The sequence below is a fragment of the Panthera tigris genome, chromosome X (genome assembly GCF_018350195.1).
Source record: "Panthera tigris isolate Pti1 chromosome X, P.tigris_Pti1_mat1.1, whole genome shotgun sequence".
Taxonomy (NCBI): domain Eukaryota; kingdom Metazoa; phylum Chordata; class Mammalia; order Carnivora; family Felidae; genus Panthera; species Panthera tigris.
The window spans coordinates 40,843,392-40,869,847 of NC_056677.1; the positions used below are offsets into that span (position 1 = coordinate 40,843,392).

Consider the following 26,456-nt stretch of genomic DNA (forward strand, 5'->3'; position numbering starts at 1 on the left):
GACAGCCAGGGCAAGTCTCCCACTCCATCTTCTAGACCCCTAAGGACGCGGAAAGCCTGAAAGTATGAGACCCTAGCAGAAGGAGACAGCATATTTCCAGAGAAGGAATGTGCAGGGGCAGACTTTCTGCGAGAGAGAGAGAGAGAGAGAAAGGAGAGAGGAGGGGAGCAGGCAGACAAAGACACAAATGCATACACAGAGATGAGATGTGCATCTGGAGTTAGAGACCACCCAGACAGGGACAGAAGGGAAGAGAGAGGCTTCCAGACTCACCTAGACAGAAGACGGGTGGAAATCCCAAAGCTCAAAGGGAAACAGAGAAGGTAGCAAGGGAGACAAACACTCATCCTCAGCAATAGAAAAGCCCTGCTCTGACACACCACCCTTGATCCCTGGTGGTCCTGACCCTTCTTCTAACACAGGAGGTCCCAGGGTGGTAGCTTTTCTCTAAAGATGGTTGCCATCAATTTTTTCCTATAGGCTACACCCCCATCCAGAGGAGCCCTGAGGCACCATAGAAGCAGCCCAGGCTATCCTGCTGGAGAGAGAAGCCCCGTGGAAGATCAAAGAGCCAGACATGTGAGTGAAGAAGCCATCTTGGATGTCTATCCCAGCTGAGCCCTCAGATGCCTCCAGCCCCAGCCAGCATCTGACTGCAACCTCCTGAGGTCCCAAGAAGAGCCACCTGCCTGAGCCCAGTCAACAACAGGACCATGAAAGACAATACTAAATTGTGTTAAGCCACTAAGTTTTAGGGTGGGTGTTCCCCAGAATACTCCAAAACAGGCTACAGTGGCCTGTGAAGACCTGAAACCCCCTTTCTCACATCCCCTCCTTGCAACAAAACCAACACCAGCCAGTCAGACTTTCAGTCCCTTTAATTAGGTGCTCTGAAGAAAGGGCAGAATGATAGGCAGGCAGTGAGAAGATGATGCTTCTTAAGCCCCACTTGGCAACTGGTCAGTCCTCATCCTCCGGAAGCTGGATCTTGCTGGGGTCAAAGCAGTTGGATTCCATGATGGGGAGGCCATTGGCCTCTCGGTACTTAACAAGCCTCTCAGCTTCCCGGCGGGCCCACTCCTGCATTCTGGAGGCAGCAGCAAGGGGGTAGACATGAGGGAGCCACACTGGACACCAATCCCCATCTTAGTCCTCGCCTATTCCCCACTGGCACAAGGAACAGGATTCCTGGCACAGTCCCCTTCAACCTCCACCCCTGCATCTGCTCCCACCCATCCCACTCTCTTGGACACCCCCATGCACCTGTAATCAGGCAGATAAGCTATAAAGGTGCTGCCGAGGACCAAGACAACGGAGAAGCCAAAGAAAAAGACGACCCGCATGTTCCAGACGTCCGTAACAGGGTCTCTGTCATAACCGTGGGAGTCTGGGTTCTGTGGCAAGAAGAAGAAGAGGTCAATGAGAGCTTCCTGTGGCTCCACAAAACCTTATGCTGGCCCTGCATAAGTTGGTCTCCAGTTTCACCTCAGACCAATCTCTCCTTTCTTTAATTCCTCTTTCTAGCCTTAGGACTTGTCAAACTCCTTGCTACCGCAGGGCCTTTGCACTTACTATCCCCTCTGCCTGGAAAGCCTTCCCCCCATATCTTGTCGCGGCTAGATCTGTCTCCTTGTTCAAAGTTTTGGCTTCATAATTACTTCCCTTAGGAGGCATTCCCTAGTCGCCTTATCCATTACCAGTCTCACACTTCAGGAAATTACCACTTTTATAGGTTAAAAATGCTTGAATAGTGCCAATTTCCTATGGCTTCACCTGCTAAAATTTTGCCCTACCCCCAAATCACTCTCCATCTACTTATCTTGCTTAACTCACTTTCTAGCAGTTATTAATTTACCAAGGTAGCATCTCCCCAGATCCTATCACATTATTTTTTATCATTACATACTCACTACGACCATTTCCAAATATTTTACATGTTTATTTTGTGCTCTCCATTATATAAGCTCTTTGAGAGCATGGGCTTTATCCAATTTCCACACTGCTGAACACACTAGGGCCCTGAACTGCACCTGGCATACAGCAGGCCCTCCATACTTATCTACAAAATGCATGAATAAATGAATATGCATCTATATATCCTATATATCCAAGCCAGAGGTTAGTACTGATGAAGTGTACCATACACAAACTTCACAATATCCCAGCAAGGTGGAAAGTAACAATAATAATTAACATCTTCTAATGCTGAATACTAAGGGCCAGGTGCTGTACTGAGCATTGTGACTCATTTAATTACATGAGGCAGATGTAGTATTTTATTTTCTAGAAGGTGTCTTAATACTTTCCCCACTTTACAAAGAGGCACCAAGGAGTTAAGCTGCTTGTCCAAGGTCACAAAGATGAATAACTGTCAGCGCCTGTATTCCAACCGTGGCATTCTGATTTCTGAGTCTCTGCTATCCACACAGCACAGCAGACCCGGTTCCGCCACGTATTCAGCCATGCGAGTTTGGGCGAGTCGCTTAATATCATTAGGCTTCAGTTTCCTCATCTGTAGAATGGGTATGCTAAATAGTCCCTACTTCCAAACAGGGCTGTTTTGAGGATTACATGAGATAAGGTACGTAAAGTGTTTAAAGCACTTGCACCGAGCAAACCCCGTATCAGTGTTCAGTATTATTACCGTTATACTATATTGCTTCTAACGTGTTTTGAGCACTGCCCACTTCAGGTTTGATTATCTGTCTGCAAAACGAGGCCAATTTCGCCTCTGGCCCTGAACCGAAGATTACCAGGGGCTAAAGAAGAAAATCAATCTAGGCAAAGTTCCCAAGTCTTTGAGGCCTTCGCCAGCAGCGCACTTCTCAGCCGCCTAAAAACGTCCTCTAAGGCGCCCCGTCCGCCAGCCCCCGATTGACCCTTCTGGCGTCCCGTTGCCCCCTCCCTCTCACCTTCTCATAGAGGTTTTCGTCCTCCGGCTCTGGGTCCTCCTGCCAGCGTACAGTCGGTGCCGGCGCCCGCTTTCCTGCCACAGCCGACGGGGCGATCACAGCCCTGGACGAGCTGGATTCCCAGCGAACACGGGCGGCCGGGAGCCCTCGCGTCGCCGCTACTGCCGAAAGGCGGCGAGCGCACAAACCTAACAGCCCAGCCGCCATGGCAGATTGTTCTACAGACTCTCAGGGGCGGGGACGGAAATGCGACTCTGCGCAGCTGCAGTTGGCCCGAGCGCGACAATTATCGCTCCGCCCCCACCGCACTAAATAAGTCCCAAGTCCGGATTTTGTTTTCAAATGTGGCCAGGTGCTGAGTAGCCAGCCCTCTTTCCCTCCATCTGTCCTGGCCTCAGGGGAGCGACCATTTTTTTAACCTCTCGGTCAGGCTAAGGAATTTACGGCTGAGAGGTCTGCCCATTTCCTTGATAAGGAAGCGTTGACATTTGGATGGATGCGGGTCCCAGTCAATGGCCCGGAGATTTCCTCGGTCTTTTGGGTAAAGGGACGGAGCTTCCGCTTGTCTTTCATCTTCGGAGGAAGCCAAGCTTCCAAAGAGCGGGCCTCGCTGGATTGGCCAATAGCTACTCCTTTTTGCAACTTGCGAGCGTTCGCACGGAGAGTGGGGAGGTGGCATATGCTTGCCAATCAGAGCCGACCAGGGCTGGCCGTCGGCAGCCGGCGACCAATAGACGAGACCGACCAGAGCGCGCTCCCTTAGTAGGTGGATGGTGGTCGAAGCGCCGGCTCCCTTCTCGTCGTCGCCATTTTGTGCTGGTGACTGCGGCCGGCTGGGAGTAGGCGGCAGTGGGTTTCCTGGGGAGGGTAGCGCGCTTGGCGCTTCTCCCCTCCCCGCTCTTTCGCCTTCTTGCTTCCAGCCTCAGACTTAACGCTGGTGCGGGCCGGCCCCGGCTGAGCTGGGAGAGTTGGAGGAGGTGGCGGCGCGCAGAGGTGATGTCCGGGAGCCCTCCCTTGACAGCCCGGGCCGAGAAGGTGAGCGTCGCCGCTGGTCGTGGGGGCGGAGGTAAGGGGCCGGGGGCGGGCGGGTGCGGAGAGGAGGCGTGTGGGCGGACTGCGGGACGTGGGCCTGGGCCACGCGCGGGACCGAGAGATGCGTGCATGGCCTGAACTCGGGAGGGGGTGTCTCTCCCCCCCCCCCCCCGTTTTGGGAACGGAGGCGCGTGCGCGATTGGGGCACAGGATGGGTGCACGCGGGTTGGGGGAAGGGAGGGACTGATTTGAGTGGGCTTCTGTGGCTGTTTGCGACACCGAACTTTATCCGTGGGGAGGCCCATGTTTTTATGCATACGGGAGAGGGTGTGCTGTCTGCTCTGTGTGACTTGGGTACTTACCGGTCTATGGGGGAGTATTCTGTGGCTCTGGTCCTTATTCTTGGGGGGGGGGGGGGAGGGCAGACGTCCGTGTGACTCTGGTCTTTATCCTTGGAGTACGTGCTGTAACTCAGGTCTTTATCCATGGGGAGGGCTCCTTATCCATAGGGAGTCGTCTTGCGACTGGCCCTAACCCACTTGCTAGGTGGGGAGGGAGTGCAAGGAATGTGTGCATGACTTATAGCCACTTCTTTTAGAAGGGGTTCGGGTCTGTGACTCTGACGCTCATCTTTTGAAAGAGGGCCTCAGTGTGTGATTATGGCTGGTATTCGTTGTGGGTTCCTGTCTTGTGATTTTTGGCCCGTAGTTAGTTGGGGCTGGTGTCTGTGACTTTGGTCGCTATCTGTCGTGGATACCGGTGTGTGACTCTGACCTCCTTGCCAGAGTCTACTGAGGGTTTTCTATCTGGCTCGCATCCACTGGGACCCCTGGTTGTGATCGTAACTCTTATCCATCTGGGAGCAGGTAACTCTGGTTCCCTGTGGCTTGAGGAGGAAGGGAAAATTGGTTGTGTGTATACATGGAGGAAAGGTGTGGTGGCAACGTAGTGTTGGGCAAGTGTTGTTACCGCCTGGCTTTGCCTGATTCCTGCTCAGAGGGTGGGGCCTGAGGATTCTGGGATACTTCTTGGTGACCCCTGGCCAGGTCACGTGGCTCACAGGACTTACTTAGTTCTCATGGCAGGCTTGGGGGTTGGGTGAGGCGACTGCCCTTCCATCCCAGCAGAACAGCACAGTGGTTGGAAACAGCCTCAAAAGGACTCCTTTCGCCTCTGAATAAGTTGGGCCCAGAGCCCTAGGGAGAGAACCACCTTGGGACCTGGCTGCACATAAGAGACAGGGCTCGAGGCTGAGCCAGTTGCCGAGTAAGGGCCAAAGCTGCGTTGGCCAGGAGCCCGGGGAGGCGGCATTTGTCTCACTGCCAAGTTAGCCCCTTTACCCTCTGGGCCTTTCATGATCTCCTGCTGTCTTGTAGGGGACAGCCAACATCTTGTTGGGAGGATGCAATGGCACTGAGCGGGGAGTGGGGGGGCATGGAAGGAGCCTGGTGGGTGCCTAGGACTCCCATTGTGAGGTCTTGCCTCCCAGCCTAACATGCCTGACCTCAGACAGGTCATCCAGCACTGAGAGCCCCCTGGGCAGGTAGCTCCAGGCTCGGTCTCATCTACCAGTCTCAGATGGCAAAGCCCTGATCACAGAATAGGTGGCACCACCAAGTCTCTCTGCAGGATGCTTCCTCTCTGCTGAGGGCCTTGCTTTTTCTGTTTTATTTTATTTTATTTTATTTTATTTTATTTTATTTTATTTTATTTTATTTTATTTAAGTAAGCTCTACGCCCAACATGGGGCTTGAACTCACAACCCTGAGATCCAGAGTTGCATGTTCTACTGACTGAACCAGCTGGGTGCCCCTGGCCTTGCTATTTCTAGGGTGGTGGGTTCTAGCCTCACGTTTGTGGGGAGAGGAAGGAGCAGGCCAGGTAGGGGCTGCCTTCCCACCCTGGTCCATAGGAACACTAGGAAGTTGGGAAATAATGTCCCTGGGCTAAGGGACAGCAGAGAGCCGCGCGAGCAAGGGTTTTTCAAGGAGGCCCCAACTGCCTTGACCCCTTTCTTCCTTCCACTCTCTCCAGAGTCCCTGCAGGAGGCATCACCCAGGCTGGCAGATCATGGTGGCAGCAGCGGGGGTGGCTGGGAAGTGAAACGGAGCCAGCGGCTGAGGAGGGGCCCCAGCAGCCCCCGCAGGCCCTATCAGGACATGGAGTATGAAAGACGGTGAGTTACCCACTCCCACCCCTACCAAGCATCCTAGGCTTATCCCCATATAAAGAATTGATCCAGGAAGGTGCCAGGAGGGGCTTCCGAGCAGAGGAAATAGTGCAGCAGATGATTGGTTTCTTTTCAGCGAACATTTACTTGGCACCTGTCGTGAGCCAGGACCTGTGCTAGGCTCTGGGAATGCAGTGGTGAATGAGACAGATAAGATTGCAGCCTTCTTACTCAGGGTCTCACAAGGGAGACCACACAGTTTACAAGTGATTAAAAAACATCTCTATAGGTGCCACAGTTGGTTGTGAAGTTGGAAAGGGATCAAGAGAAAGGGAGGAATGGAGGCTGAAGCTCAGGTTTCCATTTTGGGTAACTGAGGTATATGGTGCCATTCACCAAGGTGTGGACAGCCACTGCAGGAGGAGAAGCAGAGGTGGGTGGCAGATGGGTGGTGGTGGCTTGTAAGGGCCTGTGGATTCTCAGGGGAGAGGCGTGGGCTGCAGCTTTGGGTTGGAGGAATGAACGGGAGTGATGCCCTCAGAGTCAGGAATTTTGTGCCAGACAAGTATAGGGCAAGCCAGGTCAGATAGCAGGAGACTTCAGGGACAGGGTGGGCTAAAGCTTGTGTGATACTTGTCTTGGAATGGAACACTCTAGTACGGTTATTTTTATTTTATTTATTTTCTTCGTGTGGTTATTTTTAAACTCTAGTAGAACAGGAAACGAGGCACTTTGTAAAATGCCCTCACCATCCTGGTGGATCACTCCAGTTGATTCTAATGCAGATGACTTATTCTTGACATTTTAAGATTGCATAGGAAAGTAGACCTAATGCTCCCAAGAAAGTCTCTATTAAGAGTCAGTAGATTTAAAAAAAAAAAAAAAGTAGATTTATAAAAAGTCATGGAGGAAATAATTTTTTTAAATGCCTTACAAAAGGTTTCTTCTTCCACTACCCCCTTTAAAAATGTTTTCTGAAAAGTAAGCCCAAATTTGTGATGTGGTCATCATCTAGTGCTATTCAGTCTGCTTAAAAAATGTCTTTTGAAAGCATTCAGTTTGGGATTGTATTCACTGAAATGCTCTTCTGGCAGTTTCTGAGTTTGAGTAGGTGACATACTTGCTTCAGACTTTATAACCAGTTAAAGCCATTGTCTGTCTTCTGGCTTTCAAAGGACCTCAACTGCAGAGGTTTGAGTGAATCATACCTTTTCGGTAGGTTCCTATCGTAGGTCAGTACGGAGCCTTCTCTTGCCATATTTGGTTTTTCCTTTTTATTTCCAATTCCCATAGCTGTAGGCAGCTGCTCTGTCCTTTTCGAAACGTATCCTTCTAAAATAGGTAGCACAGTGTCTGTGTTTTCAGTTTACACAAATGGCAGAGAGCTAAGGTTTTCATTTTGTTTTCTGAACTTTGTATTACTCGGCACTGACTGCATTTTTAAGATCTGCTTCTACTGCCATGTGTATGTTAGTGCTTTTCTTCTAATTGGTCCCAAGGACACCTTCGGGTGTGCCTGTTGCCTTTTACTTAATGATTCCCTCAAGCATGGATACCTGGGGGCGCCTGGGTGGCTCAGTCAGTTAAACGGCCAACTTCCACCCAGATCATGATCTCATGGTTAGGTTCGTGGATTCGAGCCCCGCGTTGGCCACTGTGCTGACAGCTCGGAGCCTGGAGCCTGCTTCAGATTCTGTCTCTCCCTCTCTCTCTGCCCTTCCCCTGCTCGCACTCTTTCTCTCAAAAATACACATTAAAAATTTTTAAATTAAAAAAAAAAGCATGGATACCTGTAAAATTCATCTTTTTTTTTTTTTTTTTGGTCTTACAATCTGTTCTTTCAGAATCTTCTCTGTTCCTACCTCTGGATCACAAAGATTGCACTCTCTAGTTTCCCCTTTCACATTCAACATTCAAGTCTTTAATACCATCTAGAGTACATTTCTGAATATGATATAAGGTATGTTCTGGTTTTGTGTTCCTCCATATAGTGGGCAGTTTTCCCAGTACCGCCTTTTAAATAGTCCATTTTTTTCTCTATTGATTTGGAGTACCTCGTCTCATTTCAAGTTCCCTCATATACATGGATCTGTCTTATGTGATCTGATTTGTTTCATTGGTCTATTTGCTTATTCTCATGCCAGAACCTTACTGTTTTTATCATTACAGCTTTATAGAATCTCTTACTTAGCTCCCACTTTGCTCCCTTATTTATCAAAGTTGATTTTAGCCATTTGTGGAAACTATATAAAAAAGATAGTAAAGTCCCTCAAAAACATTCAAGAATTTTGATTGAGGAGTGCCTGGATGGCTCGGTTGGTTAAGCGTTTGACTCTTGGTTTTCAGCTCAGGTCATAATCTCATGGTTCATGAGTTCGAGCCCCGCATCGGGCTCAGTGCGGACAGTGCAAAGCCTGCTTGGGATTTCTCTTTCCCTCTCTCTCTGCCCCTCCCCAGCTTGCTCTCTCTCCCCAAAAAATAGATATAAAAAAATTTAAAAAAATTTTTTTGATTGAGATTACATTGTATTTATATATTGATTTGGGGAGAACTGTCATCTTTGTTAAGTGGTAATCTCATCCAAGCCCTGTATGGAGAATTTTGTTTTAATGTTTATTTATTTTGAATTTTTTTAATGTTTATTTTTGAGATAGACAGAGTGCAAGTGGGGTTGGGGCAGAGAGAGACTGAGACACAGGATCCGAAGCAGGCTCCAGGCTCTGAACTGTCAGCACAGGGCCCAATGGGCGCTCAAACCCATGAACCGTGAGCTCATGACCTGAGCCGAAGTCAGATGTTTAACTGACTGAGCCACACAGGCGCCCCATGAATGGAGAATATTTTAAAATTTGTTTAAAGAACATACAAATTTGAATAAATGAAAACACAAGTCTTGCATAATTTCTACGTGCTTCAGTAGTCTTCATGGACATCTTACTTTCTTTTATATTTTCCAAGCTGGTGTTTGCTGGGGTAGAGGAAAGCTGTTGATTTTTTGTAAGTTCTCTTATCCCTGTATTCTCTTGTTATTTCTAATTACTCCTTGTCGGTTCTGATGGTCTTTCTAAGTAAGCAGTTGGTCGTGCTGTATACAAATCAACTCTGTCACTTAACTTCTTTTTCTTCACTTACAACGTTGTCTAGGACTTTAGTTAAGTACCACACTAAATAGTGTCAGTGATGCTAGGTGCACAAATTAAGATTCATTTTAGCAGATTGTAACAGAAAATCCAAAGAATAATGGCTTAAACAAATCAGTTTATTTTTTTTCTCCTAAAGGGCACCTGCAGATAGGCATTCATTCCTGGCCCAATAAGCAGCCCTTTCTGCTTAGGCATCAAATCGGATGTGTGCTGTAGGCTTTTAAAATATAGCCTTTAATAAAGCAAGAAAATTCTCTAATCTTCGTTTGCCAAGATTGATTGGAAATGAGAATTCAACTTCATAATTACATCCTTTTTTTTCCATCTGCCCGTCAGTTTCATAAATCACATTAAATTACATCCTTGCCGGGGTACCTTGGTGACTCAGTTGGTTGAACGTCTTACTCTTGGTTTCAGCTCAGGTCATGATCTCATGGTTTGTGAGTGAGTTCAAGCCCCGTGTCAGGCTCCTCGCTGACAGCACAGAGCCTGCTTGGGATTTCTCTCTCCCTCTCTCTCTCTCTCTGCCCCTCCCTGTCTTGCTTGCTCACTCTCAAAAAATAAATAAACATTTAAAAATAAAAATAAATTAAAAAAATAAATTATATCCTTGCCATTGTTGAGGTATACCCTCCTCAATCATGGTGTGTATGTTTCTAACTTCTTATTTTGAAAAAATTTCCAATTTTCAGAAAAGTTGCAAGTACAGTAAACTCCTTTATATCATCTACCCAGAACCACTAACTGTAAACATTTTGCCACACTCGTTTTACCTACCTACATGCCTCACCATCTCTCTCTTCCTCCCATCCCTTTCTCCCCCCCCTTCAATACAAATATATATCCATTTATCTATATATAGACAACATTTTCTTTTTGAATCATACAAGTTAGTGGTAGACATGGCCTTTATGTACTACACGTATGTTCTAAGAACAAGGACTTTCTCGTGGTACCTGGGTGGCTCAGTCGGTTAAGCGTCGGACTTTGGCTCAAGTCGTGATCTCACGGTTCGTGAGTTCGAGCCCCTCTGTCCCCCTCTCTCTCTGCCCCTACCCCACTCATGCTCGCTCTCTCTCAAAAATAATAACTGAACATTTTAAAAAATCTAAAAAAAAGCCCAAAAAGAACAAGGACTCTCTCTTCCATAACCACAGTACACTTACGAATATCAGGAAATTGAACATTGTTATAATACTTTCCTGTAAAAGTCCACATTCGTATTTTTATTTTGGTGCCCAAACCTTGGAACGAACCAAGGACAAAAGTCCATATTCAGATGTCATCCCTTGTCCTTTATTGCATTTGTTCCCTAGACTAGGATCTAATCCAAGATCGTGCACTGCATGGAGCTCCTTTGTATTTGTGGTTCCCTTTAATCTGGAACTGTTCCTCGGTACTTGGTCTTTTTCTTTTGTGACCTTGATATGTTTTAAGAGTACAGATCATTTGCTTTGTAGATGTTTCTGAATTTGAGTTTTTCTGAGGCTTATTCATGAAATTTTGGCAGGAAAATTATTTTTTAATATTTGTGTTTTTATTTTTCATTTTATTAAAAGTTTATTTTTGAGAGAGAGAAAGAGAGAGTGGGCAGTGGGGGAGAGAGAAGGGAAGAGAGAGGATACCAAGCAGGCTCCACACTGTTAGCACAGAGCCCGATGCGGGCTGGAACGCACAAGCTGTGAGATTATGACCTGAACCAAAATCAAGAGTCATACACTTAACCAACTGAGCCATCCAGGTGCCCCCTCATATCTGTGTTTTTTAAAACATTTCTACTTGGAGTGCCTGGGTAGCTCAGTCGGTCAAGCATCTGACTTTGGCTCAGGTCATGATCTCACGGTTTGTGAGTTTGAGCCCCACATCCGGCTCTGTGCTGACAGCTCGGAGCCTGGAGCCTGCTTCAGATTCTGTGTGTGTGTGTCTCTCTCTCCCTCTTTCCCTCTCTCTCTCTCTCTCTGCCCCTCCCCCACCTGCACTTTGTCTCTCTCCCAAAAATAAACATTAAAAAAAATTTTTTTAAATAAAAGTTATGTTTGATTAGATGCTGTATCATTTAGGATATTTGCATCTGTGTCCCTCAGTAAAGTGGTCCTATGATTTCCTTCTCTAGTATTCATCTGACATTGAGCCAACATAGCCTTATGGCATGATTTGGGCAGCTTTTGCCATTTCTCTCTTTATTGGAGGAACATGTACAAGAATTATCTGTCCCTTGAATGCTCAGTAAAACTCAGCTTTAAAAGGGCCTGAGTTTTTGATGATAGTTTTGTCTACTTCTTTTGCCAATTTTGGCAGTTTATGTTTTTCAGAAATATATTCATTTTGTGGAGGTCCTCACATGGTTCAGTCCACCTTCGTAGAAATGCATTGTGAACAGGCTCTGTCTTTGGAAGGTGTGTAGTCAAAGTGCTCTGTGGCCAATGAAAAGTATCTTTTACTGTCCAAATCCGTTCTGTTCCCGAGTTTAGATAGCAAGAGTTCGATACGCAAATTGATGTGGCTTAGATGCTGAATGTCACAGTTCAGGATTTCACCTGAACATTTATTCAGCTCTGTTCAGTTCTTAAATTCTGATGACTAGAGTTCAACTATTGAGGGATAACTGTGGTGAGCAAACATGAAGACATATTGCTCATACCAAAAACCTTAAACATACACCACTCACACCAGCTACTTCTTGTCCAGGCATTTATCATAAAAAAAAATTGTGGGTTCCGAGCAAGCTCACGAGGACAGGGACTTCATTTTATTCACAGCAGTATCCCTGGCACCTGGAACAGTGCTCAATGCGTAGCAAATGTTACATTAATATTTGTTGAATGAATAAATGAACGAAAAATTGGGAAAAACTGGAAACCAACCAGATAGCTGGAAACGTTTTATTTTCCCCATTTGTTAATTATCTTTGAGCTTTATGGTGTTTTTCTAGTATTTTATTACAAAATTTCAAACACAACAACGTTGAAAGAATTTCATAGTGAATACCTCTATACCCATCCACTGGATTCTACCGTTAATATTTTACCATGCTTGCTTTGTGACATGTGTATTTGTTTATGGTATTTTTAAACATATTTTTAACTTTTTACAAAGCCAGATTTATCAGTTGTTTTTTTTTTTTTATGACTTCAGGGTTTTGTCTTGCTTAGAAAGGCCTTCCCCATTCTTGGGGTGATTAACTTTTATCTTCTGTTTTCTTTCTAATGTTTTTACGGGTTCTATTCAGGGGTTTAAATTTTTGATTCATCTAGAATTTACTTGGTATAAGAAGTGAGGTAGATGAACAAATTTTATTTTCTTAAATTTCTGTGAAGGACCTGATAGTAAATATCGTTGGCATTGCAGACCACACGGTCTCTGTCACAGCTACTCGGCTGAAAACAGTCACAGACAATATGTGTGTGAACAGGTATAACCGTGTTGAAGAAAACTTTATTTAGGTGACTGGATTGGGTCCACTGGCTGTAGTTTGCTGATCTCTGGGCCAGACAGTTGTTGCAACTGGTATTTATTGACTAATCCATTTTCCCCTTGTTCATTTGAAATGCAACCTTTGGCTTACTCTGAATTTCCATGTGTGTTTTTGTATAGTATGGATTCTGTTCCACTTCACTGATCCGTCCATTTGTGCTTCAATTTTGCCACCTTTGTATATAATATATTTTAATATCTGGCATGGCTCCTCTCCCCCTCATTAGTCTTTTTTTTTAACAGAATTTTCCTGACTCTTGTAAGTTTCTTGTCATCTGCTGTTATAAATAGAACTCTATTGAATGATGTTTTTGTATGTGTGCAAGTGTATTGGTACATTAAATTTCCGGGAGAATTGGGGATTAGAGGGTAGGTTTTTCGTTTTGCCAGCCATTGCCAAATTCTCCTCCGTAGGGACTGTTCCATTTTCACTCCTACCAGCAATAGGAGAGTGCCTGTTTCCCATACAGCCTTACCAACAGTGTGTTGTCAAACATTTGGACTTCTGCATATATATTGCATTAGAAACGTTCTATCACAAATCTTCCATGTAGAAGAATTCCAAATAATATATGTAGATACTCCCCATTCTGGGAGGCAAAGCTTAATTCCCCCCCCCCCAACCCCTTGAGTGTGGGCTAGTCTTAGGGACTCAGTTCCAAAGAACAGAGTGTAGAAAGGGAAAAAGAGAAACTGCAGTGAAGAAACCTGGCAGACCCCACCACAGCCACATGATCAAGGTCAGCATCACCAGTGATTAACCATGTTGATACCATGTGCCCCTTATACAGTGCCATCAGTAGGGCAGATCACCTCTCTTGTATTCTCCCAAAAAAATATAGCCTTCATAATCTCAAGTCTAATCACAAGAACATGACAGACGAACCCAAGTGGAGGTACATTCTACAAAATACCTGACCAGTGCTCTTCAAACCTCTCTAGGTCATAAAAAAAAACAAGGCAAGACTAAGAAACTTTCATGCGCCAGAGGAGACTAAAGGTGCATGATGACTAAAAGCAGTGTGGTATCCTGGATTCGATCTTGGAACAGAAAGTGGATAGTAGTGGAAAAACAGGTGAAATCCTAATTAAGTTTGTAATTTAGTGAACTTCTTAGTTTTGACAAATGCGGCATGATCACATTTGTCCCCTGTTAACATTAGGGGAAGCTGGGTGAATGGTATAAGAGAATTCTATTATCTTTGAACTTTTCTGTAAATCTAAAATCATTTCAACATAAAGTTTGACTTCATCAAGATTAGAAACTTAAGCACAACCACAGACATTGTTCAAGAGAATGAAAACACAACCCACAGAATGGGCGAATGTATTTGCAAATCCTATATCTGATAAGAGATTAACACCCAGAATATATAAAGAGCTCCTACAACCGCACAGAAAAACTCCATTCACAAAGGGACAAAAGACCACTCCTGGGTGTTTATCCAAAGGAATTGAAAGCAGGGAATCAAACAGATACTTGCATACCAGTTTTCTTAGCAGCATTCTTCACAACATCCAAAACAACCAGCAGGTGGAAGCAGCCCAGGTGGCCATCAACAGATGAATGTATATGCCGTACGTACGTACGTACGTACGTACATACATGCATACGCACTTACGTGTCTAGCCATAAAAAGGAATGAAATTCCAATGCATTCCTCAACTTAGATGAACCTTTAAAGCATTATGCTAAGTGAAATAGGCCAAACACAAAAGGACACATATGACTCTACTTATATGAGACACCTAGACGAGGCAGAAAGTAGACTGGCAGTTGTAGGGCAGGTGGGAAGTTATTGATTGTTGTTTAGCAAAGTCCAGAGTTTCTGTTTGGGATGATGAAAAGGTTCTGGAAATAGTGGTGATGACCGCAACAGCATCATGAATGTACTTTGTGGTAAAATAAAAATGACTTAAAAACATACAAAAATAGATGTTATTTTTTTAAGTTTTCGTGTTTTTTAAAAATTTTTAAAAAATGTTTATTTATTGAGAGAGAGACAGAGACAGAGTGTGAGCAGGGGAGGGGCAGAGAGAGAGAGAGAGGGAGACACAGAATCCGAAGCAGGCTCCAGGCTCCGAGCTGTCAGCACAGAGCCCGACGGGGGGCTTGAACCCACGAACCATGAGATCATGACCTGAGCCGAAGTCAGACACTTAACTGACTGAGCCACCCAGGCCCCCCTACAAAAGTAAATTTTGAACGTTTATTTTATTTATTTTTATTTTTTTTAATTTTTTTTTCAACGTTTTTTATTTATTTTTGGGACAGAGAGAGACAGAGCATGAACAGGGGAGGGGCAGAGAGAGAGGGAGACACAGAATCGGAAACAGGCTCCAGGCTCCGAGCCATCAGCCCAGAGCCTGACGTGGGGCTCGAACTCACAGACCGCAAGATCGTGACCTGGCTGAAGTCGGACGCTTAACCGACTGCGCCACCCAGGCGCCCCTGAACGTTTATTTTTAAATGGCCTATCCAGTGTAGGTTTTTTTTTCAGTTTATTTATTTACTTAAGTCATCACTATATCCAACATGGGGCTCGAACTCACGACCCCAAGATGAAGAGTCACACGTTTTTCCGACTGAGCCAGCCAGGTGCCCCCTATCTGATGTGGTTTTAATTTCCATCCTTCATTATGAGATAGAGCACCTTTTCAAATATAAATCATCTGTATTTCTTTTCTGTGAATTCTGTTCCTCTTTCTCTTCCCATACTCTTTCCCAGTTAGTTTGTCCTGACTTTACTCATGATGGTTTTCTTTTCCAGGCAGAAGTGTTTTATTTTTATATAGTCAACTTTAATCATCTTCTATGGCTTCCGGATTTGGGTCATAGTTTTCCCCATTTCAGGATTATCTAGAAATCATCTCATGTTTTCATCTACTTTTACGGTTTCAATTCTTCCATTTAAATTTTTTACCCATTTTATTTTTATCATTATTGTTTTTACCATGGGACACTGCATTTCTTTTCACATTTTCCTGATTTTTTAAATTTTTTAAAAGACATTTTTTAACGTTTATTTGTTTTTGAGAGAGAAAGAGAGAGAGCAGGGGAAGGGCAGAGAGAGAGGGAAACCAGAATCCGAAGCAGGCTCCAGGCTCCGAGCTGTCAGCACAGAGCCTGACGTGGGCTCGAACCCATGGACCGCAAGATCATGACCTGAGCTAAAGTCGGATACTTAACTAACTGAGCCACCCAGGCGACCCTTTAAATTTTTTTTCATCATGAGAAGCGTACTCTTTAATCCCCACCCCTTATTCCCACCCCCCCAGTAACCATCAGTTTGTTCTCTATAGTTAAGAGTCTGTTTCTTGCTTGGTCTCTCTTTGTTCCCTTTGCTTGTTTGATTTGTTTCTTAAATTCCACATGTGAGTGAGATTATATGATATTTGTCTTTCTCTGACTGACTTATTTTGCTTAGCATTATACTCTAGCTCCATCCATGTCATTGCAAATCTTTGACCCATTTTAAACATATTCAGGTTTATATGTGTGAAGTATAGTCATAAAATCTTGTGTTTGTGTAATTAACCTTTTTGGTTTAGTTATACTTGGAATCTTTACATTCTTTTTTTTTTTAATTTTTTTGAATGATTTTATTTTTTATTTTTGAGAGAGAGAGAGAGTGTGCGCGCCTCAGCGCGCGAGACGGGGAGGGGCAGAGAGGGAGGGAGGCACAGAATCCGAAGCAGGCTCCAGGATATGAGCTGTCAGCACAGAGCCTGATGCAGGGCTCGAACTCACAACTGTGAGATCATGACCTGAGCTGAAGTCATACGCTTAACCAACTGAGCCACCTGGGTGCCCTGGGATCTTCCCATTTCTAAATGGTGGCTCCTCGAATACAGGCAATGTATTTATTTCTGCATATTACTTTTGTACCCAGCATTCTTACTGATTTATTGTTTATAATCATTTTTCAGTTGATTCTCTTAGGCTTTGTAGGCATATCCCTATATCATTTATAAATAATGGTAATCTTACCTTTCTTTTCCAGCTTTTAACCATTTTTCTTTATTCTCTTATTTGGTTCAGTTAGTATTTTAAAATGGTGTTCATAGTGGTGTTGATAACGGGCATTCTTTTTTTAAAAAATTTTTTATGTTTATTTTTGAAGAAGAAAGAGTGTGATTGGGGAGAGGCAGAGAGAGAGAGAGAGAGAGAGAGACAGACAGAATCTGAAGCAGGCTTCAGGCTCTGAGCTGTTAGCACAGAGCCTGATAGCGGGGCTCGAACTCATGAGCTGTGAGATCATGACCTGAGCCAAAGTCGGACACTCAACCGACCAAGCCACCCAGTCGCCCCTGATAAAGGACATTCTAAAAGTGTTGTTCCTGACCAGGATTGGGACCTGCTAGCAGTAGTCTATGGTCATGTCTGTTTTTTCTTTTTTTATTTCAACATTTATTTATTTTTGAGAGATAGATAGAATGCGAATGGGGGAGGAGCAGAGAGAGAGGGAGACACAGAATCCGAAGCAGGATTCAGGCTCTGAACTGTCAGCCCGAACCCATGAACTGTGAGATCATGACCTGAGCCGAAGTCAGTCGCTTAACCGACAGAGCCACCCAGGCGCCCTGTTTTTTCTTGTTTTAGGTAAACCTGTATTGGTTGATTTTAGAACATTTTTTAAATCGTTATTTTATCAAACAATTATTGGACACCCACTAAGTACCAGGTACTAAGCTAAGCTTTGGTAAATAGGGCAGGGGACCCTCTAGGTGTTGTCCCCTCTTTCCCAGAACACGGTCTAGTACTTCTTTAAATCATCAAAGAAATGCACATGAGGGATGCCTGGCAGGCTCAGGTGGTAGAGCACGCGACGCTTGATCTCAGGGTTGTAAGTTCAATCCCCACGGTGGATATAGAGATTACTTAAAAATAAGATCTTTTAAAAAAAAAAGGCACATGAAATCAACTTTGAGATAATTATTTTATAGTAATCGCGGTAGAAGAAATTTCAACAAAACAGCTGCCAGTGCTAACGGGGTGACCGTGAAACAGAGGGGCAGGGTAGCACGGTGCAACATGGGGCAGAGGAAGAGAGGTCAGTAGAGACCTCGCCCCACATACCCTGCAGACCTTGCGGGATCTGGGTGAGCATTTTGTTGTTTCATCTTCCAAATAAGAGGGAGCCACTGAAGGGAGTGCAGTGCGACGGTTGGGCTTGATTGGCTTTGCTTTTGGAACACTTGCTTATCTTTGGGGTGTAGAGAATGAGCTGGGAGAGGCCTGGTGGAGGTGAGACTGGCCCCAGGGCTACACCCGAGGGCCCTGTGAAGGAAGCCCGGCAGGGGCTGGGGGAGGTGGCCAAGGGAAGCAGAAGCGGATTGGGTTTGAGAGGTGGGAGCCAGCTCCCCTTGCTGTGGAGTCAGGATTTCGGGACCCCTGTCGGGATTGGGATCTAAGAGTCTAGAGTGAGTGAGTGGGTGGGAGCCCCCGTCACCTCTTGCACCTTCCCAAGAGGACTGCCCTCTAATTCCTCCCTATCCTTCTTCCCTCAGAGGTGGCCGTGGGGATAGGACTGGCCGCTACGGAGCCACTGACCGTTCGCAGGACGATGGGGGGGAGAGCCGCAGCCGAGACCATGACTACCGGGACATGGACTACCGCTCATATCCCCGCGAGTACGGTAGCCAGGAGGGCAAGCACGACTATGACGACTCGTCCGAGGAGCAGAGTGCAGAGGTGAGCACCGGGGCGGACAGGCGCCTGCAGGGCCTCTGGTTGTAGCACCACGTGCAGCTAGCTCTTGGCTCCCATACCTTCAGACTGTGCTCAGTGGCTTTGTCTCACCTGGAGGGTCTGTCCCTGCTCCCCTCTCTGAGGGCTTCTCTCCCAAGTTGGGTCTCCCTGACTTCCACATGCTTGGCTCTATACTTCTGAGGGCCCCTGGCCATCACCTCTCTCCCTTCTTCCCTGTTGTTCAGTTGGGTCCACGGTTCACTGCAAGCCCTTTACCGCCTGCTCCCAGCCAGTTTGGGGCCCTTGAACAGCCTCTTGCATGGGATCCAGCATCTGGGGTTGGGAGGGCCATGGGGAAACTGGATATCACCAAAGAGAGCAGCCCTGGGAGGCCCGACCATGGGCAGTCCCAGGGGCACCAGAGCCCCTGCACAAAAGGAAAAGACCCTCTGGGGCCTCTCCTTTGAGCTCAGGGGGTAGCCAGTTCCATGTTGGGTAGTTAGCCCTAGCCTGAGGAGGGGAGGCGTGATGTTCACCGTCTGAGGAGAAGCAACAGACTTGCCTTAGGGGAACCCCACTTTGAGAGGATAGTCCGTCCGGGCCCAGGTCCAAGCAAGCAGGCAGGTCTCCTATGTAGCAGGGTGGGAAGGGTACTATTGCAAGTCAGTCCTGGAGGACAGAGTGTGAGCCACCAGCTGCCTTCTGGGAGAGTCCAGTGCAAAGAACTCTGCTGGGCAGCCAGGTTTCCCCAGTGGCAGCTGTGATATGTGCCTGGATGTCTCTGGGGCACCAGGGGGCCGTGGGTAGCCCCTGTGGGAAGAGTGGGAGTGGAGCGCCGAGTTATCTGGTCTCCCTGAGGGCAGAAGGGGTATGGACCCTGGCCTGGCCTGCTTAGTCCTGGAAGGATGGCTTGGGTGACACCCAAGAATTTAGTGACCACACCATGTTAGGAGGGAGCCTGGTGGTGATAGAAGACTGGCCAGACAGAGGATCGGGACTGGGGGCAGGGCTGTGGCCCTCACACCTTTGCCAGCCCCTGCTGACCGGCTCTGGATGAGATATCAAGGAACAGTTGAGCACATACTGGCTGAGCTGCAAGGGAGGAAGAGGGGGAAACAGAGGGCAGGATTTAGTGTGCTGACCCTAGACCCAAGGAGGTTTAAGCGGTATCTGGTCACCTGTCTGTGGGAGTTCCTCCCCCACAGCAGGACTGCCACCAGCCTCTCCCCACTCCCCACCAAGGCAGCCCCCAACAGGCATCCTGGGGACAGTGTCCCACCCCAGAAGGGTTGCAGTCCAGGGCTTACCCATTTTGCTTGCCCTGAGCCTTTAGCCGGAGCCCGCCCACCCCTGGCTTTCAGAGCCTGCCTGCCTCAGAGAGCCAGCGGCCAGCCCCTAGGCCCACCCCAGACTGACTGCCCGTCTGGTGTCTCTCGTCTTATTCTGTTGGCCAGGATTCCTACGAGGCCTCCCCGGGCTCCGAGACTCAGCGTAGGCGGCGGCGGCGGCACAGGCACAGCCCCACCGGCCCGCCAGGCTTCCCCCGAGACGGCGACTATCGGGACCAGGACTATCGGACCGAGCAAGGGGAGGAGGAGGAGGAGGATGAGGAGGAGGAGGAGGAGGAGAAGGCCAGTAACATCGTCATGCTGAGGATGCTGCCACAGGCAGCCACTGAGGATGACGTACGTGCCCCCCCCTCGTGGCCCTGGGCAGGTGGCAGGGCAGGAGGCCAGGCTGGGTCTCCTCCAGGGCCCTCAGCTTCTCCCTCACCCCGAACTCAGCACCTTTTATCCCTTCTCTCCCCCAGCACTGATCCGTCCTCTGGGCAGGCCCTTGTCCTCTCCTGGTCTGGAAGGGAGGAGTGTCGGATAGGCTGGCTTGGCCAAGGGGCTGCCGCAGTGGGGTGTGGGAGGGAACAGAGCATTCCTCCTGAACATTCCACTGCTCATCCGTCCGTTCTGCATGTGTTGACTGAGGGCCAGATGCTCCCCAGGCCCAGAGCCAGGTATTCCTGGTGGCAGAGATGATGTAGGGCCCGGCAGTCCTGGGGATGGGGAGGGTCCCCATGGGGTTTTCTGAGGTTTTATTCACGTTCTCTCCCCATGCCCTCACCCGCGCCCTTGTCGGCAGCGTCAAATCTCCGTGGCCTGGCCATAGACCCCTGTGTTCTCTGATGTCCTTTGCTGCTACTGGCAGCCTCCCTGCTCAGTTCTCTCACATTTCCTTCCCTGTTCCTCCCTTTGCTTCTGTTTCCTTCTCATACAGACTTTCCCTAACGAGCCCCAGTAAAACCCCAGAGGGCCACTAGAATAGCCTCCTCATTAGCCTCCCCGATTCTCCTCTCTGACCCCGCCGAATTCTCTGCTCAGCTCCCCTTCGAAATCTACCAGCTGCCCATTTTGTCAAAGAGAAAATCCCACGTGTGTATTCAGGAGCTTCTCCAGTCTGGCCCAGCCACGCTGCTCAGGGTCAGACAGTAGCTCTGTGCTGACATGTGTTGGGGATTTATCACGGGGCGGGCCACATGCCAGGTCTCATGTAATCCTCACAGCCACCCTGCGGGGAAGGCACTCTGTGTGTTTCCATCCTACCGATGAGGAAGCCAGGCCCCCAGCAGTGAAGCAGCTTGTTCCAGGTCCCTCAGCCCGTGAGTGGCAGAGTGGACTTGGGGTCTGGACCTGGGCAGCTGGATTCCAGAGGCCACATTCTTGCTGTTTCCAGAGCCCTCCCTGAACGTTCGCTGTCCTCATGATCTTGTGTGTGTGTGTGTGTGTGTGTGTGTGTGAGAGAGAGAGAGAGAGAGAGAGAGAGAGAGACAGAGCGCATGCGAGAGTGAGAGCGCTCCTTTCTTTTTCACCTGATGAGGAAACTGAGGCCCAGAGGTAGTAAGATCGCCACCCGAGAATGCCTGGCACGTGCTCCCAGGCTTCTGCGAGAGGCACCACTGGCCTAGAGACCCTGCCTCACCTGGCCCAAACCCCAAATTGCCTCTACAGCTTCCCTCTGGCTTCATCCAGGAAGCTTTGCACACCCTGTGAGCACACCTTTTTGTCTCTGCCCAGGGTACCGATCTGCCCACGGCCTAGGGTGCGTGGCTGGGCTCTGCCCAGACCCAGTCCCTCCCATTTTGGTATTTGCTTCCTGGGTGTCTCGGTGTGAGCCGGAGGGCGGTCCCAGAGCTGCGTCCCAGCTCTCCTCCCCACAGCTGCACCAAGCCTGCCCCTTGTGCACCAAGACCAGCCCCTTGGGCCATTCTTGAGCTGCGGGCTCCGCTTGGCTTGCTCTCTCGTTGCTCTCGCCTCTGAGGGTCTTCCGTGCTGCCGTGCCCCACCTCGTACCATGTACCATGCATGCCCCCTTTGTTTCCCTCACTCTCTGCAAGTCTGGGGCCGAGCGCCGAGACCGGGTACTGGTATGGGGCCGGGGCCACAGCCCCTCGGGGAAGAGCCCCGAGAGAGCGAGGGGAGGCAGTGCATGCACATCACTCACGGGCAGCCCCTCAGGGGCCCCCCGTGTGCTGAGCCTGCCCCAATCCGTATCTCCCCGTACAGATCCGGGGCCAGCTGCAGTCCCACGGAGTGCAAGCGCGGGAGGTCCGGCTGATGCGGAACAAATCCTCAGGTGAGCTTTTGTTCCCAGTGCCTCCCCTTCTGCTGGCCAGCCTCAGCCTCCAGTCTCCCTCCTGCTTCTGTCTTCTCCCTCACCCTCCCTGCCCTGCCTTCCCTCCACGGCTGGGCATGGGCAGCTTGGGGTGCCCTCTCTTCTTCTCTTCCCCTCGACCCACCCTCCTCACAGCTCCGGGGCTGTTGGGGAGGGGGTGCAGCGCTGAGCTGAGTGCTCCCCGGGGGCAGGGCCAGGGCCAGGCTCCGGGGAACCTCCTCTTTGGGATTCTGAGTATCTGAGGTGGTAACACCCCCATATACTCCCTTCCCTCTCCCTTCTTCTCCTTCCCCTCCCTTCAATCCCCCTCACGTTTTTCTGGTAACAGCCTGTGACCAGAAAGTAGGTCTGACACGGCCCCACCCTCGTGTCCCAAGAGAGGGGAGGCAGGGGATGGCTCTTCTCCCAGGGTGCATCCCAAGGAGCAGCCAGGATTCCTGGCCTTGCTTCTTCCCTCCCTCCCTCCCTCTTGCAGGCTGCTTGGAGCTGGCCTGAGATTAGCAGGGTGGTGGGGGGGGAGTTGTCTCTGCAGGACCTCTGGCCCAGGCTTCCCAAGGCAGGCACAGTGGGGCTTCACTGCCTGGGCTTCTCTCTCCATCTCTCAATCTCTCTCCTCCCCACACCTCCATATCTATCTATCTATCTTTCTTTCTCTCTCTCTCCCCCTCTCCCCCCCTTCTCTCTCTTTCCCCTTCTCTCTCTCTCTCTCCCCTTCTCTCTTTCTCTTTTCCTCTCTCTCTCCTTCCCTCTCTCTCTCCCCCCTTATTTCTCTTCTCCGTCTCTCTCCCCCTCTCTCTCCCTCTCTCTCCCTCTTCCTCCGTCCCTCCCTACCTCACCCCAAATCATACCATTTCATCCTCCTGTGCATCCTAATAGTCACTCTTTTGGAGATCAAGCATGCCCCCCCCAAACCCGCCACATCTAAGCCCTCCCTGTGTGTACACCTCCAAAGGAGGAGCTGTTTTCCTGTGGCCTCAAGCCCTGGATCCCTTTCGTAGCCCTGGCCAGGCCTGGAGTCTCTTGATAGCATGTAGGTCTTGCTCTGCTTCACCTCAGCCACGCCACACACTGACAGGGTAGTTCTGGTCTCTCTCTCCATAGGCGGTGTCCTAGGTGTGGTCCCCTCTGTAGCCCTGGGCGCTTCTCCCAGGCCCTCACTGATCCTTTAAGGGCCGCCAGGCCAATCCTGGCCCCCATTCTCCTGCTGTCTCGGAGGACTTGCACTGTGGGTGGCCATAATCTTCCTAGCTTGGCCCTGAGTGAGGCTCCCTGGTGAGGCCCACATCCCCTTACTGTGCTGAGGCTGAGGTGACATCATATCCCCAACTCCCCCTGGTTCCTGATGGGCCTGGAGCCTTCCTAGCCTCACCGAGCAGCCTGGCCCAGGTTCTCTTTTGTTTCTTTGATGAAGCACTTGTTACAGGACCCCTCCTGGGTGCCCCAGCCTTGTGCTGGGCCCCGCCCTTCAGGTGTTTATTCTGGCCCATGTGGAGCCAACAGCCTGCCCATCTGCCCTCCTTCCTTCTCAGGAGACAGACCTCTACGTGTACCCTTTCCCTCCTAGCTCCTTCTCTCTGTCTCTGTCACTCCAGGCAGGTCTGCCTGAGCTCCTCTCTCTTTCTTCCCAGTTGGCGTGTATGTTATTTCCTCTCCCCCTCCCTCCCCACTCCCTCCCCCCCCATTCCTCTTTCCTGCCCCTCCCGGCCTTCTGCCTTGCCTCCCACTCCCTGGTCTTTCTCTCTCTGATTACTTCTCTCTCTCCCTTTCTTCTTTTTCTCTCCCCCCTTCCCTCTCTGCCCCCCTGGTCCTCTCCCCTCGGGTCCCACCCCCGGGAACGCCGTGTGTCCAAAGCTGTTGACTAACCCACTGCGTCTGTATCTGAATGCTGTCTCCAGGTCAGAGCCGGGGCTTCGCCTTCGTCGAGTTTAGTCACTTGCAGGACGCTACACGATGGATGGAAGCCAATCAGGTTGCTTTGCCGCACTTGAACCCCCCCCCAAACAAATACTACTTTGTAATCGAGCGCTCCCCATCGCCTGATTCTTATGGACACAGTTCCCTGCCCTGTGGCCCTGTGTCCCATCCCCCCTCCCCGCCCCCTCTCTCTCTCTCCCCCTTCCTGACCCTCACTATCTCCTCTTCCCATCTCTTGCTACCCACCGGGCTTCCCATCAAGAGCCCACACTCACCGCTAGCCCCTTCCTCCCAGATGCTATTAGCTCTGCCCCTCCACTTCCCAGCCGAGCTTTTGGAGAAAGGGCTGCTGGGGGCGGGGGGAGGTTCTTCCACCGAGGCTCCCAGTCCCCGGGGACCAGCCTGCTCAGGGGTTAGGCAGAGCCAGGACTTCGTTCCACTCTCAGGCGCCACTGGAAGCCTAGCCACTGGGGGACTTAGCTGTTGGCACACTAACTGGCAAGTCCCGTTTGGCCAGCTCTCTCCCTGCATGTGAGTTCGGCCTTTTGATTTCGGTGTGAGCGGCCAGCACTGCTCTGTTGATCTAAAGTAGCAGTCAGATGTGATAGAACTCACTTCAGGTGCCCCGGCCCGCCCCCTGCACCTAACCCCTCCTCGGAAGTCACCGCTTGTCCCATTCCGCTGCTGGCAGACCTGCCCTCTCAGCAGAGAGTCCTGCTCTAGGGAAGGGAAGGGAGCCTGCTCCCCTGCCTGGCACGGTCTCCCCACCCAGCAGCTTTGGGACCTTCAGAGACCCAAGGACCTGCTCTGCTTACCCACCCAGAGCCCGGCTCACTGGTGTGGGGCACCGAAGGAAAGCCTCAGGGGAGGAAGGGGCAGAAGAGGTGGAAGCAGGGCTCAGCATGGCGGCCCTGGGGCCATCTCTGCCCTAATGCTGTGGGCCCAGGACCCAGCCAGCCCCGGGAAGACAGCCTCACAGCAGGAACTTCCATCTCTTAAATATGGCTCTTTCTTTTTCCCCTTCTCCAGCACTAGCGCGCGTGCGCTCTCTCTCTCTCTTTCTCTCCCCTCCTCTCCCTCCCCTCCCTGTCCCCCTCATCCCGAGTGTAGCCTGTGTAGTGCTGGCCCTGGGTGTGGCCTGGCAGCATCAGGGCCGAGTGGGGGGTTTTCCCCCACTGTCCGGCAGGCGTCGGTCAGCCGAGCACTGTGTGCCTGGTGGCGTGTGTTCACGTGTGCGTGCGCGTGCCCGGAAAGGCAGCAAACAGCTGCGCCCGAGGGCTGTGGCGCTCTCCCTCCCTCCTTCCCTTCCTTCTTCCCTTGTCCGTTCTCCGACCTCCCTCCGTTCCCTGTCCCTCATCCATCCAGCTGAAGGGCTCGCTCACTCTCTTCTCCTGTGCTGAAACGGTGCGTGGGGCACTGCTGCCCGGGCCTCACTGTGCTCTGCTTTTTCCCGCAGCACTCCCTCAACATCCTGGGCCAGAAGGTGTCCATGCACTACAGCGACCCCAAGCCCAAGATCAATGAGGACTGGCTGTGTAATAAGGTACAGGGGCGGTGGGCAGCGGTTGCCATGGATAGAGACGGCGGCGGCGGTGGCAGCGTCTGTCTCCCTGGGGCCTCTGGGGGTGGCATAGGCGTCGAGGACTGGCTGAGCTCAAGTAGCCACCGTTCCTCGCCGTCTACCCACCCACCCACCCGCCCGCCTGTGCGTACTGGGCTCTCATTGGCGCCAGGCTCTGCCCTCACGTAGTACGGTCTTGGCTGAAGTCCCAGTGGGCTTTCAGCAAATACTTACATAAGGGACCAACTAGTGACAGTGGAGGCACAATGCGGTGTGTCAGAATGTGGACCTCTGAGCCAGACTGGCTGGAATTAGACCCTCTCGGATCCTCCTTGATCTCTGCCTCGCTTTCCTCCTCTCTAAAATGTGAATAGCGATGACACCTCTCCCCAGAGGTGGTTGGGAGGATTCCAGTGTGGTGATGAGAGGGTGACACTTGGAACGACACCTGGCCCATGGTTAGCACCCTTTAAGTCTGCCCATACCCCCCCAAAAGAAAGCACAGGGCATGGTGAGAGCCTGAGTCAGGTGACCCGACCTTGATGGCCCCTCCGACAAGGCCATGTCCACCAGAGGCCCAGGGTAGAAGCTGTGGGGTCTTGGAGTCGTATTCCCTACGAGGAAGCTGAGGCTCAAAGGGGTGCCACCGTGGGTGAGCCTTGAGCCATGACTTGCTCCTGACCACAGGGGCCCCGGACGCCACCCTGGGTTCAGGTCTCCCCTGGGGCCAGCCTCACAAGCAGCCCCGAGGCGGCCCGAGACCCCACAGCCAGCCGGTGGTCCTGAGAGCTGGCAGACGCCCTGACTTGCTCCCCGAGAAGAACTCTGCCTACTAGGGGAGTGGCACCGTTGGTTTAAAAAGAAAGTGTTATCAGAAGGCAGGGTGTCTGATGTC

At 49.9% G+C, this 26,456-nt stretch overlaps 2 protein-coding genes across 7 annotated transcripts in view; one reads left to right on the plus strand and one right to left on the minus strand.

The window, feature by feature from the left end:
* Nucleotides 1-863: 863 nt before the first annotated feature.
* Nucleotides 864-3,225, minus strand: NDUFB11 (NADH:ubiquinone oxidoreductase subunit B11). Its single transcript, XM_007099434.2, has 3 exons — nt 2,913-3,225; nt 1,264-1,394; nt 864-1,087 (listed from the first exon to the last, which is right to left on the minus strand). Exons 1-3 carry the CDS (start codon nt 3,117-3,119, stop codon nt 961-963), a joined length of 465 nt encoding a protein of 154 aa, XP_007099496.2. The 5' UTR covers nt 3,120-3,225; the 3' UTR covers nt 864-960.
* A 301-nt stretch (nt 3,226-3,526) lies between these two features.
* Nucleotides 3,527-26,456, plus strand: part of RBM10 (RNA binding motif protein 10) — a 29,970-nt gene continuing 7,040 nt past the window's right edge. For 3 of the 6 annotated variants that reach the window (XM_042974052.1, XM_042974054.1, XM_042974053.1), the window contains exons 1-7: nt 3,527-3,978; nt 5,979-6,120; nt 18,243-18,426; nt 19,878-20,108; nt 21,978-22,047; nt 23,982-24,055; nt 25,457-25,543. In XM_042974052.1, coding sequence (XP_042829986.1) covers nt 3,909-3,978; nt 5,979-6,120; nt 18,243-18,426; nt 19,878-20,108; nt 21,978-22,047; nt 23,982-24,055; nt 25,457-25,543 — 858 coding nt within the window. In that variant the 5' untranslated portion in view covers nt 3,527-3,908. The remainder of the gene's footprint in view (nt 3,979-5,978; nt 6,121-18,242; nt 18,427-19,877; nt 20,109-21,977; nt 22,048-23,981; nt 24,056-25,456; nt 25,544-26,456) is intronic. The other 3 variants (XM_042974056.1, XM_042974057.1, XM_042974055.1) reach the window with 2 other exon arrangements.

Excerpts from the sequence above, each read along its gene's own strand:
- NDUFB11 (XM_007099434.2), bottom strand. The coding sequence starts at position 3,119 with ATGGCGGCTGGGCTGTTAGGTTTGTGCGCTCGCCGCCTTTCGGCAGTA. Across the intron at positions 1,395-2,912 it reads ACGAAAACCTCTATGAGAAG|AACCCAGACTCCCACGGTTA; the intron begins GTGAGAGGGAGG and ends TTCTTGCCACAG. Across the intron at positions 1,088-1,263 it reads GCTTATCTGCCTGATTACAG|AATGCAGGAGTGGGCCCGCC; the intron begins GTGCATGGGGGT and ends TGCTGCCTCCAG.